This window comes from Antechinus flavipes, chromosome 2 (assembly GCF_016432865.1).
Source record: "Antechinus flavipes isolate AdamAnt ecotype Samford, QLD, Australia chromosome 2, AdamAnt_v2, whole genome shotgun sequence".
NCBI classification, from domain to species: domain Eukaryota; kingdom Metazoa; phylum Chordata; class Mammalia; order Dasyuromorphia; family Dasyuridae; genus Antechinus; species Antechinus flavipes.
This window is the reverse complement of record NC_067399.1, coordinates 327,322,738-327,340,842: the sequence shown is the minus strand read 5'-3', so window position 1 is coordinate 327,340,842 and position 18,105 is coordinate 327,322,738. Positions and strand designations below refer to the sequence as shown.

Here is an 18,105-nt window from a genome sequence, read left to right as displayed (position 1 = left end):
AGATTTTTCTTTCAATTTAAAAATAAAGATAATGAAAAAGTAGAGTTCTTTCTTAGGTACTTTGGGAAATATTTTTTACCATATTATCTCTGATGGAAATCAGACTTTAAATATGTAGCCTGGTATTGTCATGAAGATGCTTCCCGAAGATTCTATTAACCATTGACATAATAAACTAGGAAGCTTCTAAGATGTTTGCAAGGAGTTTAAAGAAAGAGAAAAAAAAAAGAAAAATCTGCATCAGATGGATAGAAATTAGTATCATCCTCCATTTTTAACTGTAGCATGGAGAAGTTGTGTTACTCTGATCCTCTCTATAAAGATTTTGAAAGCTGCTCTTTGGAGTCATATTTCATTGCTGCTAGCAAATAAGTCATGGCCATACTTTCAAAGTGCAACAATTGAGTTATGATTGTTGAACCCTCTCCTTTTCCTCCTCTGCCACATATGTCAAGAAGATTAAGACTGTGGCACCTGAGCAACTACTTCCAAGATATCTGGGGCCCTTCTCTGTATGAGAGAGATAGACAGAACAAGGGCAGCTACTCTTATTTTTGCAGTCAAAAGGGTTTTGCTGTTATGCCATCATTTTCAGAGAACTGGACCGGCCACTCTCCATGGTCTTGTTTATTTCCTTGTGAGATAAAAGAAATTAGTGCCCACCAATTCCTGTTTTGAATTTAATGTTATTTGCAGTGATAGAGGTTGGGGAGAGAGTGAATCTGGATAAAAATCAGTGGGTACAGCCCACTTTATTAGAGAAGCCAGTCTTCATTAGAGAAGCAGTCAAATAATGCTTTCTTCCTTGGAACATAACCAACCTGGTGATGCTTCCTTGCTGTAGTATTGCTAGCCAGCTTAAAGTGATAAGCAAAAAGTAATAAGCAGGGAAAGATAATAACAACCTGAATTGAGTCCTACTTTCCTCTGGAGATATTAGTGAACTAATAACTAGTACTTTAAGAGGGGAGAGAAGATTCTTGCTACTATGAGTACAATAGATCCTTCTTGGAATAATTTATTGGTGCATTGCTAAATCTCCTCCTACATTCACCTCCTGGCTAGAAAACAAGGTAATGTTTAGGGTAAAGGACCACTCTGACTATCTGAAACACATCAGCAGTATTTGTTTTATAAAAGTTAGCATCAGATGGTGTCTTAGAAACACTCTAAGTCAAACTTCTTCATTTTACATATCACTAAAATAAGAGCCAGAAAGTCAAAGAAAATGATGTCAGAATACACAGCAAGTTGGTAGGTGAGGTGCAAATGGAACTCAGGTTTCCTGATTCCTGGTCCAGTGGTCTTTCCTACTTAATTTTTTTGACCTCCTCATTTCTTTGCTCTAATTCCCCAAGCAATAAATTGGAACATTCATGAGAAACACAAACATTGAGACAATTATTTTAACTAATTTTATGAAATCTTCATCCTTTGGAGGATGAGGGGGAAGACAGAAAGGGAAGGGCCTCTAAGACCTGTATTGGTTGGAAGTTTATTATTCTAGCAGTATTATTTAGGGAATTTCTTTAGCTAGTATAAATGATTAGAAGAGATGATGGCTATTTACAATGCAAGTTGCTGCCATCTAGTGCCATCCCTGGAGTTATGACAATATTATGACTTTTAATTCTTTCCAAGAAAAAGCCTGAAAAACCCCCAATATATAGATATCCTTAAGAAAAGTCTATCACTTAACTCTTTCCAGACCTATAGATTTTTACTATATGAAAATGAAAACCGAGAAAATGAATTCTGTGATCAATTCTATTTTCACATATCAGATAAGCAGGTTCATAAATACAGGATGTCCAAAAGTTGCAGTTCAATTTTAAGCTATTAAAGCTTATAGCATATGGAATTTTTAAAGAAAACGTTCTGAAAATCTCATTCTTTTTATACTCAGATTTTGAATGACATTTTAAAAACAAATCATCCATCTGTCACATTAGTGATATATTTATTAATTCACTTGCACTTTTTTTTGTCCTCTCTTTTTCCCATGTTTCTCTTTTAAATTTTATTTTATTTTTAATTTATGAAATAAAACAAGCATTTCTTTAGCATAGTACAATTAAAAAAAGATGAACATGAAGCTGCAAATTTACTATGCACAACTGTTTCTTCTTTTTTTTTCCTCCTTACTCCTCCTCACTCCCATCCCAATAGTCTTTTTAATGGAACTCTCCCCATTCCCTGAGAAATTAAAAAGTCTTATCAGAGAAAAAAGAAAAGAAAAAGAAAGAAAAAAACATTGTTCTAAAGAATTTGATTTCATTGCCATAAGACAACTGTTCCCGTATTTTATCCTGGGACTCCTGAAGTCTCATTATATGTTTCAAAGCTTTGAAGTTTTTTTTTTTTAAGTCCAATTTGTTTTATAGGCCTTGACATCATAAAATATCTCTTTAGAATTCTGTAGCTCTGATCTTCAGCCTTGCAGCAATATCTTTTAAGAAACTGAAAGAAAAGGTAGGCAAAGGAGGAGGCCCAAGAGGATGCTGTGAACTATAGTTTAGGGTAGGAAAGTGGAAGGAATTTAGAAGGCTTAGTCATGAATTGTTGTTTATTCATTTCCAACTCTTTGGGATGCCATTTTGGGGTTTTCTTGACAGAGATACTGGAATGGTTTGCCATTTCCTTTTAATTCATTTTACAGATAAGAAAATTGAGGCATACAGGGTTAAGTGACTTCCCAGAGGAAGTCTAAGATGAAGATGGATTTGAATTCAGGAAGACATTTCCCTGATCTTGGGGCCCCTGCTCTATCCACTGTGGTACCTAGCTGCATAAAGCCACTAGACTTGAGTGCAAGGTCTAGTTCTTTGACTTGTATCTATGTGGCCTTAGAAAAGTTACTCAGTGTTCTTGATCCTCAGTTTCTTCATCTTTTAAACAGAGGTTTGGGCTTCTGAGGTCCCTTTCAATCACATTATTATGCACCACCAGAACATACTAACTCTTTGATCTTAATCCCTCTCCCACCCCAGCATTTCTTCCTCTTACTAAAAATAAAAGGCTATTCTTACTATGAATTTGCTTCATTAGTATTAATGATTGCTCATGATATACTGTGGCATTTTCTCTGGAGACTTTTAAAAACAAGAGAGTTTCTCTATTAGGAATGGCATAGATCCAAATGAAACTAACTACTGTTTTGTCTTGGGACACCAACATTTATAAATGATAAAAGCTATTATTCTTTTTGAAGAAATAGAAATTACTGAGCTTAGCCAGTTAAAAAGAAAAAAACCCACCATATTTAAAATAGGAAAGCTCTAGATTGCAACTTCCATCGCCAAGTAAGCTTTCCCAGCTGGCTCTACTTTGTACTTTATAGAAGTCTCCTCTGTTGTGTCTCAGGGTCTCTGTCAATAGGGGAAAGTGTCTCAGAGTCTCTGTTTCCCTTTCACCGGGTATCTTGGACTTTTTCCCCTTGGTAATTGAATTGGTCTTAATTACAGGACATACATTCTGAAGCTTTTGGTGTATACCAAAATTGCTTTACTTATAGGTCTAGTGTTATAAAGTACAAACCTATAAAGGAAATTACCTTTCTGAGTTCTTTTCATCTGAAATTCTACTAATTCACCACATGAGCAAAGCTGTAAAACAATTATAGAATCTTGGAGATGAAAGGAACTCTAACGAGAGTGATTTTTTTTTTTTGGCAAATTCTGGAAAGGAATTTTTGGCTTTTATCTTTCATTGAATGTTGGGCTGAGTAATGCTGAATGGTTTAATTGTTGGATTTTAGATGCTGGAACCCCTTGAACCACAAGTCAACATTGCTGAAAAATTCTTGACCCAGAAAGCGGCTGAAACCATACTAAAGAAAAAGGTGAATATTGTTAATGTTGGGGCAATGGTAAGGGTGAAGAAATAATATTGCTCTTTTTTTCTTCATGGAATTATAAAAGACAAAATGCAAATTGAAAACTTTAAGATACATAGAGACATATTATCTGGACCTAATAGCCCAAACCCATTTGACCCAAACTGGCAATTATTATCTGGTTAGAACACATAGCCCTCTAAACTGTTTGCCCCATGAGATCTAGTCCATTTTTGGCCTTGTAATAAACATGGGAAGGTTGATGAAAAAGGATAGTTGACTTTGATACGGACAGGTCAGACAATATTATATTATATATTGAAAAGAGAACTGAATTTGAAGTAATGAGATTCTTGTTTTAATTTGGCCCTGATAATTACTATCTGTGTGTCCTTGAGTTTTTTCTCAATAGTATTTTTTTTCCAAATGCATGTAAAGATAGTTTTCAATATTCATTTTCGTAAAACTTTTCCAAATTTCTCTTCTTCCTTCCCCCACTTTCTCCCTTTCCAAGATAGCAAGCAATTTGATATAAGTTAAATATATACTATCCTTTTAAACATATTTCCATTTCTGTCAAGAAAAATCAAACCAAAAGAAAAAAATATGAGAAAGAAAAAAAAAAACAAATAAGCAAAAAGGTGAAAATATTATCCTTTGATCCACCTTCAGTCTCCATAGTTCTCTCTCTGGATGTGAGTGGCCTTTTCCATCCCAAGTCTATTGAAATTGCCTTCAATCACTGCATTGTTGAAAAAAGCCAAGTCCATTACAACTGATCATCACATAATTTATTTTTTAATTGTGTACAATGTTCTCCTAGGTTCTACTCACTTTATTCATCATCAGTCCATGTAGGTCTTTCCAGGCTTTTCTGAAATCAGCTTGCTCATCATTTCTTATAGAACAATAGTATTCCATTAGCCTCATATGTCATAACTTATTTGGCCATTCCCCAACTGATGGGTGTCTGCTCAATTTACAATTTTTAATATCTCTTTGGAATATATATCCAGTAGTTGGACTGCTGGATCAAAAGGTATGCATAGTTTGATAGCCCTTTGGGCATAGTTCCATATTATTCTCCAGAATGGTTGGATCAGTTCACAACTCCACCAAACATGTATTAGTATTCCAGTTTTCCCACATGCCCTGCAAAATTTATCATTATCTTTTCCTGTCATCTTAACCAATGTGAAAGGTATTTAAGTAATAAGTCATCTTAACTCTTTGGGTTTCAATTTCTTTACCTGTCAAATGGCAATTTCAATCTCTGTTGTTGAAAACAACAGTTGTTGTTTTTGTTGAAATTCAGTTGTTTCACTGGGAAGAAAAAATACCACCACCAGGATTTAGTATCCTAAATCCTTAGTATCAACACTTAACATGTACATTCTCATGTCTTCAAAAAGAGTACTCTTTTCCATGACCCTTGGCCTATGTTATGAACTAAACTTATTAAATTAAAAAAATTGCATCCTTGTATAAGGTTACACACACACACACACACACACACACACACACACACTCATTCATTCATTCATTCAAATGTCTAAGTTTTTGAGGCTATCTATATAAAATTACAAAGTCTAAGAATATTCTTAGGCATAGACTTGATCACTTTGACTCCCAGGTTAGTTTGTCTCTGTGACTTTTCCTTATCTTCTCATTTCCATGGAAGAATAAAAGAATCTTAATGTTTGACACCTACAAAATCTGAACCCCAGAGCTGTTTGGTAGTTATTGTACAAATAACTATTACCTGATTATCCAAAATTTGGAAATTAAAATTGAGAGATATGCTAAGGAAAGCTCTGGTTTTGGGACTCTGACAAAAGGCTCTGGCAGGATTCTAATTCCTTATATTAGGAAGATAAGTCCAAAGAAAAGGCAGTGGAGGTGGGTGACAATTCTGGTGGAATTAGCTACTTCAAGGACTCTGTGCTTTGTTCTAAAGAGTTTGCCATATATAGATGTGAATCTCCTTCTAGGGAGATGAGATGCCTCAGACTTAAGATTAAAAGAACATGATAAACCTGAAGTTTTTTTTTGATGGCTCTCTGCATCTTCTAAAATATCTGGGAAAAACTTATGGCATTTATTCAAGTTTAAAAAAATCTAAAAGCATGGTAGCACCTGTTCTTGCTTAAGGAAGAGCTAACCAAGGATATCAGCTGAGCTTTAAGATGGAGGTAATGGAGCCTACAATCAAAATATCTCTGGCAAAGATTATAATGAAGAGGCATCTGGTGGAATAGAATTCTAGTAGAGATTGCAAGACCATTCCAGCAAAGTATAAGGGATGAACAGGGAGAAGACTGGGGGTAAGCACAATGACATCACTAAAACATATCATGGTCTTGTAAAGTTGGAGGTATGAGTTGTTTGTTACAAATATATCCTATACACTCATGATCCCCTTGTTTGCACCCTTGCATGAATGCACCCTGACCATCTCTTCACATGTTTTTTAATTTGTGTTCATTCTTCCACTGATGTGTATATTTGTGGGAGAGTACTCAGGTTTATGGGGAAAATGTTTTGTGGTTACTTCTTTTTTGTATACCATTTTATTTAAATGCCTTTCCTTTGAACAAATTTTGGCAATCTGCCTCTGACCAACAAAGTTGACTCCATTAGTGGGGGCTCATGAACTATAATTTTAAAGGCTGAGAAACTACAGAATACTTTGAATTCAGAGTAGCCACTCCCTGTGAGCTTAGATAGGAAGAGGGTAGCTTCCAGGAACTACTAAAAGAAAAATTGTACCAAAGATCCTTCTTGTTCCCTTCAGTTTGTGGCATTTTTTCTTTTTTTCCCTTCTAAGGGAAATTAAATTCATATGGTAATGACTTATCCTGACCAACCCAAACAAAACATTGTCTTGCAATTGGTACAAATGATTTCCAGGCATTGTTAGTTTTATAAGCCTAAGTAAAAACAGTCCTTCTGTTGATGGGCCTCTCCACAGATGTGCTGGCTTCCAGACATATACTTGAAAGAAATTGTCTTTCTCCCATTTAACATTACCTGACATGGGTCTTCCACAAGCTCAACATGAAGAGTATTATTGAAAGGCTTTGTCTGCTATGTTTCTTCCCTTTCATTCACTATAACACCTGGTGAAAAATATAGATGGACTTTGTCCTTCACTAGCCACAGATATTGTTTGCATTGTCACCGAAGCCTAATGGAGAGGGATGACCAATGTCACAAATGTTCAATTGCAGGTCCTTTCTATGCTTTAGCAGCTCCTAGGATCATTATTTACATATTACAGCATTGTACAGGGATAAAACAAGCTTTCCTATTAGGAAAATCAATTTTCAAATCAATCAAAACTTTTACTTCTTATATTAAAATATCCTGTCTTTGATAGAGTAATAGCTCATATTTTGGCATTTTCAAGTATAAAAAGGTTGTAACATGTATTATCTCATTAGCTCTTCATAGCAAATCTTTAGCAATATTAGCATCCACATTTCATAGATGAGGAAACTGAGACTGGAGAGATAAGTGACTTGCTTGAGATGATATAGTGTTTCAAGCAAGATTCAAAGCATATCTTTCTGACTTCAGAGCCCGATACTCTATTCACTAGCTATCTTTGGGAGTGAGAAAAGTATATTTCACCTAACCATGACAAAATCCCAAGGACATTGCCCTCAGAGTCGGACTGAAGGAGAGACAGCATTATGAACAAATGAATATTTCAAAACTCTAGGTTCAGTAGAAATATTTAAAAAGATAGAATACAATATACATCAAGAAGCAGTAATAACACTAGTAACAATAATGAATGACTCATTAATGACATGGAAAGATAAAACCTTAGGCTTGGAAAGATAATTTGTATTGCAGTTAGTTTCAGCAAGATGAAGTAGAGCAAGTCCTCTAACTGGAGTTAGAGAGAACTGGATTTTAATACCACTCTATACTTACTAAGCTGTATGACTTTGGATAAATCACTTTGCCCCTATGAGTTTCAGAAGAGATTCTACTAATATTTATCTACCTCATGGGGTTGTTTGCAAATATAACTCCCATTTCATTACCCATAGAGATTATAGATACTGTAATTCTATCCTTAAGAGCCAAGTGGAGCTTTGTGAAGTCTGAAGTTTTGTATTATCAGGTATTTCTTCCTGTGGAATCAAGAAAAGGATGACTGGGTTAATTTTGTTTTTTTTTTTTTTTAATGAGAATCTATAAAGAATTTGTGTAGAATACAGAAAGAAAGGTTAAAAGGAAATTCTTTTTTTTTTTTATTAAACTATCCATTTTTAAGGCTTTAAAAAACTTTGATAAAAAGAATTTTTTTATGAAGGAAATATTAGATACTAGCAGCTTATTGTTGATTTGTTGTTGTCTTTTGTACTCAAAAAGGACCAATATGACATGATATTATGTTACAGTCAGTATACAATGTGTCTAACTGTGGCGATCAGACCAAGAGAAGACTACCCATAGGTTGGGCACAAATAGTCCACATTACATTTGAAGTGGAGACGTCTCTAAATTTTCACACCTCATATTTCTTTTGAGCTACTCTCATTCTGCTTTGCTCATAGAACCCAACACCTTCTTTGATGTGGGCAGTCCTGTGCCAGGGTCTCCCATATACCACAATTGATTCCAATGGGCATTATGGATAGAATGTTTGCTGTGATGGCTGAAAAGAGATTAATGAAAAGAACTAATATGGCATTTCCTGAGAAACTGAATTTACTTGTTATTTTGAAGAAAAATTTTAAAAAGAATTTTAATAGAGTTTCATCAATGTTTGAAGTAAATGAAATGATGAAATACTTCCAGAAACAAAGTAATTTGTCTTTATAGTAAAGAACTAAGGTGACTGAGATATTTTTTCAGCCAAAATACTATAAATATTTTCTTTTTATTATTAGTTTAATTTGTTAATAAATTATATATTTTGTAAATTTAATTTTATTGATTTATGGGAGATTTAAGAATTTAATATTGAGAGATACAAATGTCTACTATTAGAAAAAAGAGGTTTCTCCAGTTTAATTAATAAGTAGTAGTTCACATAGCAAAGTAGAGGTTAAAAATAACTGATGAATAGGAAAAGGTTATGATATTATTAATAAGAAATACACATATACCCCTAGATTTATTCTAAATCTTAGAATAATGATTAAATATGGGAATAAGTCAAGTAGCAGACTGAGGTATAACCAATAAGTAGGTGTTGTTGAACATATAAACCTGGCTACATTAGGATCTCATGAGATAATATATGAAAAGCTCTTTGCAAACCTTAAAAGCATTATATAAATGTTAGCTGTTATTATCAAACAATCTTGCTTTAACCAGTGTATTATCTTTTCATAACAGGAGCTGGAAAAGCGAATGCAAACTCTGACATACTCTTCTGGGAAAAGGCAATACTTACACAAAATGAAAATGCTAGAAATAAACTGCAAGAAACAAGAGGTAAAGATAACAACAAAGGAGAGGAATCATCATTTATTAATTTAAAAATTATTAAATTTTTTAATTTATTAATTAAATTTATTGTTTACTAATTTAAAAAGTCTCGAGGTGTGTGTGTATGTATAACATTTTTTCTCTCCTCCCCCACCAATAGGGACTTTTGGAAGAGGTTAAAAATAAATCACTGAACTTTCAGTTAATTCAGCCATAACAATACTATGAGAGACAATAACAATGGCTATGGGAGAAATCAGAAGAACTTTTTCCTTATAGGATTATCTTTTCTGTTACTGGCATATATTTTGATATTTTCTTAATATCACTTTATCTGTTATATAACTTGAATGAGTTTTCAACAAGGGCTTGAAAAGAGACCTTTTGAGTTCAAAATATAATTTCTTTTACTTGTGTCAGAGTCAAATCAAGGATGAGATGATTTTGCCTTAATGTGGAAAATTGAGAGAGTTTTAATAGAATTCACATGCTGACAAAGGAAAAGGTGTCTAGACTCCTTTCATCCTCAAACAACTATCTATTTATTTTAGGGATTACTCATTTTGTCCCTAGTCCCCAGGAATCAAGAGTATTAAATGTCAAATATGAAGAAACGCAACTTCTACCCATGATAAAATAATTCTATGTGACTACCATTCAGATATTCATAGATGGTTCTACATTCCCTCTGGTATTCTTTTTTTCCAAGCTAAACATCTCCAGTTTCTTCAAATGATCCTGATTACCACATTTTCTATTCTTCTCATCATTTTTGCCAGACTCTTATGGACATATTTCATTTTATCTTTTCCCAAATGAAATGCTTAGAAATGAGCCCAGTACTCCAGATGTGTTTTGACCCGGGCAAAGTAAAGAACTATTAATTCCTTCATTCTAAACATGATGCTTTTCTGTGCCATTTAGGATATTATTTGTTTCTTTGCCCTATACATCAAACTATTGGTCTATTCTAAGCTTGCAGTTCACCAAGATCTCCAGTTCTTTTTTTTTTTTCTAATTTTGATTTAGCTAAGGTTTCTACTCCCCCCGCCATGTTGTATTATGTGTTTGATTTTTTTTAAATACAAGAAAAAAATGTATTTTTGTATGTATTTATATGTATTTCTGTCATTTCATTTTATTTGATTTTATTGGGAGATTTCTCAATGCAGTCTCTGTTATCCAATATATCAGTTAAGCCTCCAAACTTTGTGCCATCTTAAAATTTAATAAGCATGCCATACAAGCTTCCTTCTAAGTAATTGATCAAATTAAATAGGAAATAAGGGATCAAGAACATGTCACTCTGGCATGCTACTAGATAGATTGTTCTTCAAATTGATTATCTAATCATCACTATATACTTAATAATTTTTGTCATTCAATCACATATAAGATGGAGTGATATAGGCTGAATGATAGTACGGTATAGTACAGTGTCATTCAGCTTATATTTCTCTGTCTTATGTGTGATGTGCCTAGAATATATTAGGAACATAATAAACGCTCATTGATTAAAAAAAGTATATATCCACTTATTCACAAGTATAGCATGAAAAATTATCAAATTCTTTGCTAAAGTCTGGATATGTTATATCAACCACATTTCCCTGATCTACAAATCGAGTGAGCCTGTCAGAAAAGGAAACCAGCTTAATTTGCCATACATAGCTGATGACATTGAACTGGTTTGTACTCATTACTTATTCCCTAAGTGTTTACAAACTATTCTTTAGTAATCTAAAACTTTGCCAAGAATATAAATCAAACTCGTGTCCCCAGTTTGCTAATTCTATCCCTTTGCACTTCAGAAAAATGGTACATTGGGTCTTCTCCAATCCTATAGCACATTTCTCATTTTCCAAATTCTTCCAAAGATCTCCAACAATTTAGCAATCACATATACTTTTTTCTTTCTTTTGATTTTTATAATATTTTTTTATTTTTTCAAATATTTTTCAACATTCACCTTTTCAAAACCTTGTGTTCCAAATTTTTCTCCCTCTTTCTCCTTCTTTCCCCTCCCCTAAACAGCAAGCAATCTGATATTGGTTAAACATATGCAATTCTTCTAAACATATTTCCACATTTATCATGCTGCACAAGAAAAAAACAGCTCAAAAAGTAAAAAAAAAAAAAAAAAGAGAAAGAAAAGAAAAGCAAACAAACAAGAACAATAACAAAAAAGTTGAAAATACTATGTTGTGATCCACATTCAGTCCCCATAGTTCCCTGTCTGGATGCAAATGGCTCTTTCCATCACAAGTCTATTGGAACTGGCCTGAATCATCTCATTGTTGAAAAGAGCCAAGTCCAGCACACTTGATTATCAGATAATCTTATTGTTTCTGAATCTGGAATATAGTTTGTCCAGGTCTGGAGACTTGAACTTATTAAAGCCTATCAGATGCTTCCTAATCCTTTCCTTGGTTATCTAGTATGTCCCTTCCCTGTTGACCACTCTTGGTATCATCATCTGCTCAAATATCATTACTGTTGGAAGAGAAAAGAAAAAAAAACTAGTTGGGAGGCAGGTTAATTTAGCTTTTAAATAAAGCTTTAACTTTTGAATCAGAGGACCTAAGTTCAAATCTTATCTCTGATGAATAGGACCAATCATTTAATTTCTATGTGTCTCACCTCTCATCTTTAAAATAAAGGAGTTGGAACTAAATGATCTTTAAAAACTCTCTAATTCTAGATATTGATCCTAAAATGGTGAGGAGATTAAATGATTCGACTTTTTTTTTCTTTTCTCTTATTATAGAACATGATCACCACCTATGAATATCTGAAAAGTAGTCACGTAGAATTATTTCATCTCAGAGCAATGGATAGAAGTTGTATTTCTTCACATTTGGAATCTAAGAATCCTGATTCCTGGGGGCAGAATGAGTAATCCCTACAGTAAACAGATAGTTGTTTGAGATGATGGGGATGAAAGAAGTCTGGAGACCTTCTTCCTTGTCAGTTTAGGAGTTCTATTACAACTGTCTTAACTTCCCACCCTGAGACAAAATCATTTCACCCTCTATTTGACTCTGACACAAGTAAAAGAAATTACAATTTGAACTCAAACGGTCCCATTTCAAAAGCCTTCCTTGAAAACTCATTCAAGCTATAAAGCAGATAAAATGATATTAAGAAGATATCAAAATATATGCTGATAACAGAAAAAATAATCTTATCAGAACAAATTTCTTCCTGATTTCCCCATAGTCATTATCTCCCAGAGTGTTTCCCTCTACCTTTTCCACCAAGCTGTCCTCCTCCGAATTTCTCTATGATATACCAGAAATCTCTTTATCTTAGAAGATAATTTCAACTCTAGAACTCATATTTCAGAAGTTCTCTTTGCCTCTAGGGCCATTTTCTCTGATTTGAAGCAAAGGTGTCTTCCTAACCCAACCTCCTAAGGAGAGTTCTCAAAACAGCTATCTCTTCATTTTCTATACGACTTCACTTTCTGTACTTCTCCATCTTCCTTACTCTATTTCAATTTTTTTTAGTTGTTATGCTCCTTATTCCTCTTAACTGGTTATCCAGTTGATTTTGGATATCATAGCTACTTCTTAGACTTTTCTCCAAAACATTTCAGTCTAACATGTGTCTTTGTCCTTGTAATGAACTGTGAAATGTTCAGTTTGTTAGAGTCTCTAAAATTCTGTATAGTGAAGGCTGCCAAGCTTGGGGAAGAAGTTAACTATTTACTTTTCTGTTATATTAATATAATTGAATCATTTACTGGCTCAGGCTGAATTGAAGAAGAGTCTCCAGAGAGAAGCAAGAATTAATAAGCACAAAATGAGAGAACTCAAAGCCAAAAAAGTCCTTGAGAACATGCCAAGAGATGATGACAATGAAGACTTTGTGGCTATGGAGTCTAATATGCCCATAAATGAAGAAAGAGGTGAGTTCAGTCATTTTTCAATGAGATAAAATATTTCCAATTTGTTTTTTGTTTCATCTGGCATATTTCTGATGAAAAAAGAGCAATGGCTTTGGGTTACTCCTATTGTTGTACTTATATAATTTACTAAATCTGTCCTAATTATACATTTTGGGATTGAGGAATTAGAAGTAAAAAGAGAAGCTTGCAAAACAGTTGGAAAAGACTTTATTAATTTGACATTTCACTAAATTATTAAAAATATTTTAGATATATTATGACTCACTCATTTTTTAGAAGCCAAACAGAAAAATCTTCATTTATGATTAAAGAAAACAAAAGACAAAGAGGTTTATTAATGTATTGGAAGTTACACAGGATGTTAATATATTAGAAACAGTTTTTCTGATTTCCCACACAGTGCTCTGCCATCCCCAAGACTGTCCAATCTAATACAATTGAATCCAACAAGTATGTCTGATAGAACAGAATTATTCTAAGTTTTTACAATCAAATGTCTCCAGACAAATAGTAATAGTGACAAATACATCAATACTAGTTTATTAAAGAGAGGGGAGAATCTTAAGTTCTGTTTTGAGCTCTCCCCCTTCCTCTCTGAGTTATTCTCCTACATGACTTTCAAGAGGTACAATGTCAATATTGGCATAATATCAGGGTATATGGATGATATTATGGAAATGGCAATGTCTCTGTCACTTAGTTAAATTTGAGAACTTTAAAGACCTAATCTTTTTTTCTTATTATATAATTAACTAAAAAAAGATATCATCATGTAGGAGAAAGAGAGCTGGCCTTTATTCCTTACCAGCTAGAGTCAAGAAGATTAACTTTGACATATACCAGATTAAGACTATAAATTACAAATTACTTATAAAACGGGGAGTTCCACATAGATGAAATCTGGACCCCTCTCCAATAAAGAAAATCCATTCAAAATCTTCTAGAACCCTTCTAATTAAGATTTTCACATGAGTTTGTATTCTAAATTGGTTCTGCTCTGTCTTGATTAACATCTTCCTGTATTTGTCAGAGAGATATCAAGTATTTCTTGATAGAGAGTCACAAAGCTTTGATCTCTTTGCTGTAATAACTCACATTGTTGCTAGTCTATAAAAGGACATAGTGAGGCCCACTAATGGAACTCACTCCATCCTCAAAGATTTCTGGGTGAGAATAATTGCTGCTTTCTTTAAAATATGGAATCAAAAATTGGTTTGCATTAGCCACCAATAGCTGTTCAATTGAGTTGTTCAGCCATTATACTAATAACTATGTCATAGTCCCAATCTAAAGACTTTTTCTCCTTCTTCATCTTTCTTGACCTCTATGAAGCACTATCAATCACCTCCTCCAAAATTCTCTCTCCTCTTTAGGTTTTCATGACAAAACTTCTCTCTTTTGGTTTTCCTTCCTACCATATGAGTATTCTTTTTCAGTCTCGTTTGTTTGATAATTTAACCAAAGCACTCTCAGGAATAATGGATGTCCACAAAGATCTAATGTTCAGCCATTATACTAATAACTATGTCATAGTCCCAATCTAAAGACTTTTTCTCCTTCTTCATCTTGCCATTGCTTGGCATTTACAAGCCAGCCCTTTCTTACCTTTCCAATATACTTACACTTTGCTCCCCTCCATGTACTCTATGATACAGTGACAATGGCTTCCTTACTGTTCCTTGTAAATGATATTCTATCTCTTGACTCCATATCTTTTAATTGGCTGATCCTCATCCTTGAATACACAGCATTCATCAATTCCTCTCACTACTAGTCTCACTACTAATGCCTTCTTTTTGAAGATTACCTTCATTTATACCATATATATCTTGGATTTATATAGTTATTTGTATGTCTCTCCTATTAGAATATGAGCTCCTTGAAGGTAGAACTCTTTGTTTTTACCTTTTTTTGTATCCTTAGGTTTAATAAATGCTTGTTGACTGACTAATCTCCCATGTGTGAAAGCTTTAATCCTTGGTATCCAAAGACAAAGAAAGACAAGGCTTGTGTTTTCCCATTGTCATTGCAGTACACTCCCAACTTCTTTCTTTCAACTGACAAGGGGTGGCACTTCACAACTCAGGTGGACAATCCACTCAGCTTTTGATGGTTGGAGTTTTGTAATAAAGCACAATACTTCCAGGAAGTCCAGAAGGATATACTCATAATTAGAGACCTTATCAATGTGGTTGGAAGGAAGTATGGCCCACTAAGACTCCATATTAGAGTTCTATCATTATAAATATAATATCAAACAATACAAAATATACAGTATCACAGTATGTACATAAATCTGTGTGTATACATGCTTTTTATTTTTATATCTTGTCTATGAAATCCTTACCTGAAAAACTTCATAAAATGATATTTTTCCCAATTGACTTTCCCTTATCCCAATCAAATGGGGAAAATATCTTTTTATAAAATTTCTCAGATAAGGATCTGATATTCAAGATATTGGTCTAAACCTAATATAGGCCAGATTGCTTTCCACTTTTAATAAAATGGGGGATATTTCTAAGTATTTTATGTATTTTAAATCAATATTTGTTCATTGTATTGTCTGTAATTCTCCTGTGCTTTATCTTTCTCTCATTTTGACATTAGACTTATATTAGTCTCACAAAAGAAGCAAAGAAGAATATTTTGATTCTCATTTTTTAAAGAATAATTTGTGCCATATTGATATTATTCTTTAAATGTCTGACAAAATTCTCTTATGAATTCATCAAAATCATTATTAGGGCCATTTCCCCCCCTCCATTGGTAGTTCCATTACATGTAGTTCTTTTTTTTTTTAACAACATTAGTTTACTTAAGGTTTCTATTTGCTCTTCTGTTCATTTGACTATTTTATGTTTTTGAAAGTATTCCTCACAGGGGTCCTCAAACTTTTTAAATAGGGGGCCAGTTCACTGTCCTTCAGACTGTTGGAGGACCAGACTATGGTAAAAACTAAAACTTGTTTTGTGGGCCTTTAAATAAAGAAACTTCATAGCCCTGGGTAGGGGGATAAACTTCCTCAGCTACTGCATCTGGCCTGCGGGCCATAGTTTGAGGACCCCTGCCTTATAAGATGATTATTATGAAAAGGTCTTGCATGACTATACATGTATAACCTATATAGAATTATTAGCATTCTCAATAGGTGAAGGAAAAGAGGGGAGAAAAGCTGGAATTAAAAAGATAAAAAATAAATATTAAAAATTGTTTTTACATATAACGGGGGGGGTAAAATACTAAAATAAAGGGAGGGAAAGAAAAGATTATGCTTTCTTTTATCTTCTCAGATTTATTAACATATAACTATTCAAAATAAGTTTTTGTAATCCTTTATTTTCTTCTGTTTTTGTTGTTCAGTTTTCACTGATCCCTGTTTTGTCTTAAATGGCTTCTGGGAAGACAGAACTGGTCCCAGATGAATGCCAATTTTTTTCCTTTTGGCCTGATATTCTCCCACTCTTTCCCTGCATTAATGCCTTATTCCACTTCCCTTTCTGTTTCAGTTCTCTGGTTGATCCCTGGAGCAGCATATTACCACTACTATATCTCCTTCTTCTCTAGAATAATAATAATAATAAAACACTTGTATGTAATGCACTATGTGCCAAGTACTGTTCTAAATACTCTGCCATATTATTGGTTTTGATCCTCATAGAAACTCTGGGATATCAATACCATCATCATTCCTATTTTACAGATGAATAAATTGAGGCAAACAGGATTAAATGATTTACCCAGGATTACACAACTAGTAAGTGTCTTAGACAAGATTTGAACTCAGATTTTCCTGATATCAGGCCTGGCACTTTATCCACTGCACTACTTAGCTGCCCAGGGCAAAACAAGTCCAGCTGTTAACTACTTTTCGCCTTCTCTATTAGCCTGAGAGTACATCTAAAGAACTTACTCTCCTCTCCCTTTGCTGGGCTATGGCTTTCCTACTTTCTAGTGCCTACCTTCTACTTTTCTTATATTAAAAATGTGAAAAAAAAATTTTTAGCTTACCTGATGAGACAGTCAAGAATTAGTTCTCAGGCTGTAATTTGGAGATCTCTGTTCTGGGAAAAGAGAAAAATGGCAGTAACTTACTTCACTAATTTCTGCATTGGTTCACATACATCAAAAAAGATAATATGATTTTTGTCATAAAAAATTTGAAAAGAAGGAAATCTAAAGGTTGGAACAGATCTTAGTCTTTCTAACACCAGGCCTTCAAGGTATTATTATATGTAGACATTTCTGAAATCTATATATCCAATCCTTCTTAAACTCTATTCTTGAATTCTCAACTGCCCATGAACCATGGAGGACATCCAACTAGATATCCTGTAGGCATCTCAAGCTTAAAATGGCCAAAATATCCATTCTCCCTGATTTCCTTATTTCTACTGAGGATACCATATCCTTCTTGTCATTCAGGTTTGCAACACCGGAATCATTATTAACTCTTCCCTCTCATTCCTTATAATCCAATCATTCTTGTTAATTCTACCTTGACAGTATCTCTCACATCTGTCCTCTTATTTTCATCCATATGGTCACCATTCTAACTCAGACCATAATCATCTCTCACCTAGAGCATTGCTATAGCATTCTAATTGGTCTAGCAATTTCTAATCTCTCTTCTCTCCAATTTACCCTTCACACAGCTGCTTAAGTGATATTTTTAGGGCACAAGACTGACTATGTCACTTTCCTGATAAAGCTCTAGTGGTTTCCTCTTGCCTCTGGGATAAAATATAAACTTCTCTGATTAGCATTTAAAGCCTTCTCAATCTGGTCCCAATCTGTCTTTCTAATCTAATTGCACATTTGTATTCTTCACAAATTCCTAACTGTTTTACTTTGTTATCCCCCATACACAATATTTCATCTTCTGCCTCCTTGCCTTTGTATAAACTGT

General features: G+C 33.8%; 1 protein-coding gene across 1 annotated transcript in view; it reads left to right on the top strand.

Annotated features, from left to right (window-relative positions):
* CCDC198 (coiled-coil domain containing 198) overlaps positions 1–18,105 on the top strand; it is a 49,997-nt gene that overhangs the window by 30,856 nt on the left and 1,036 nt on the right. Inside the window, exons 3-5 of the mRNA XM_051977733.1 lie at positions 3,758–3,841; positions 9,194–9,292; positions 13,040–13,196. Coding sequence (XP_051833693.1) covers positions 3,758–3,841; positions 9,194–9,292; positions 13,040–13,196 — 340 coding nt within the window. The remainder of the gene's footprint in view (positions 1–3,757; positions 3,842–9,193; positions 9,293–13,039; positions 13,197–18,105) is intronic.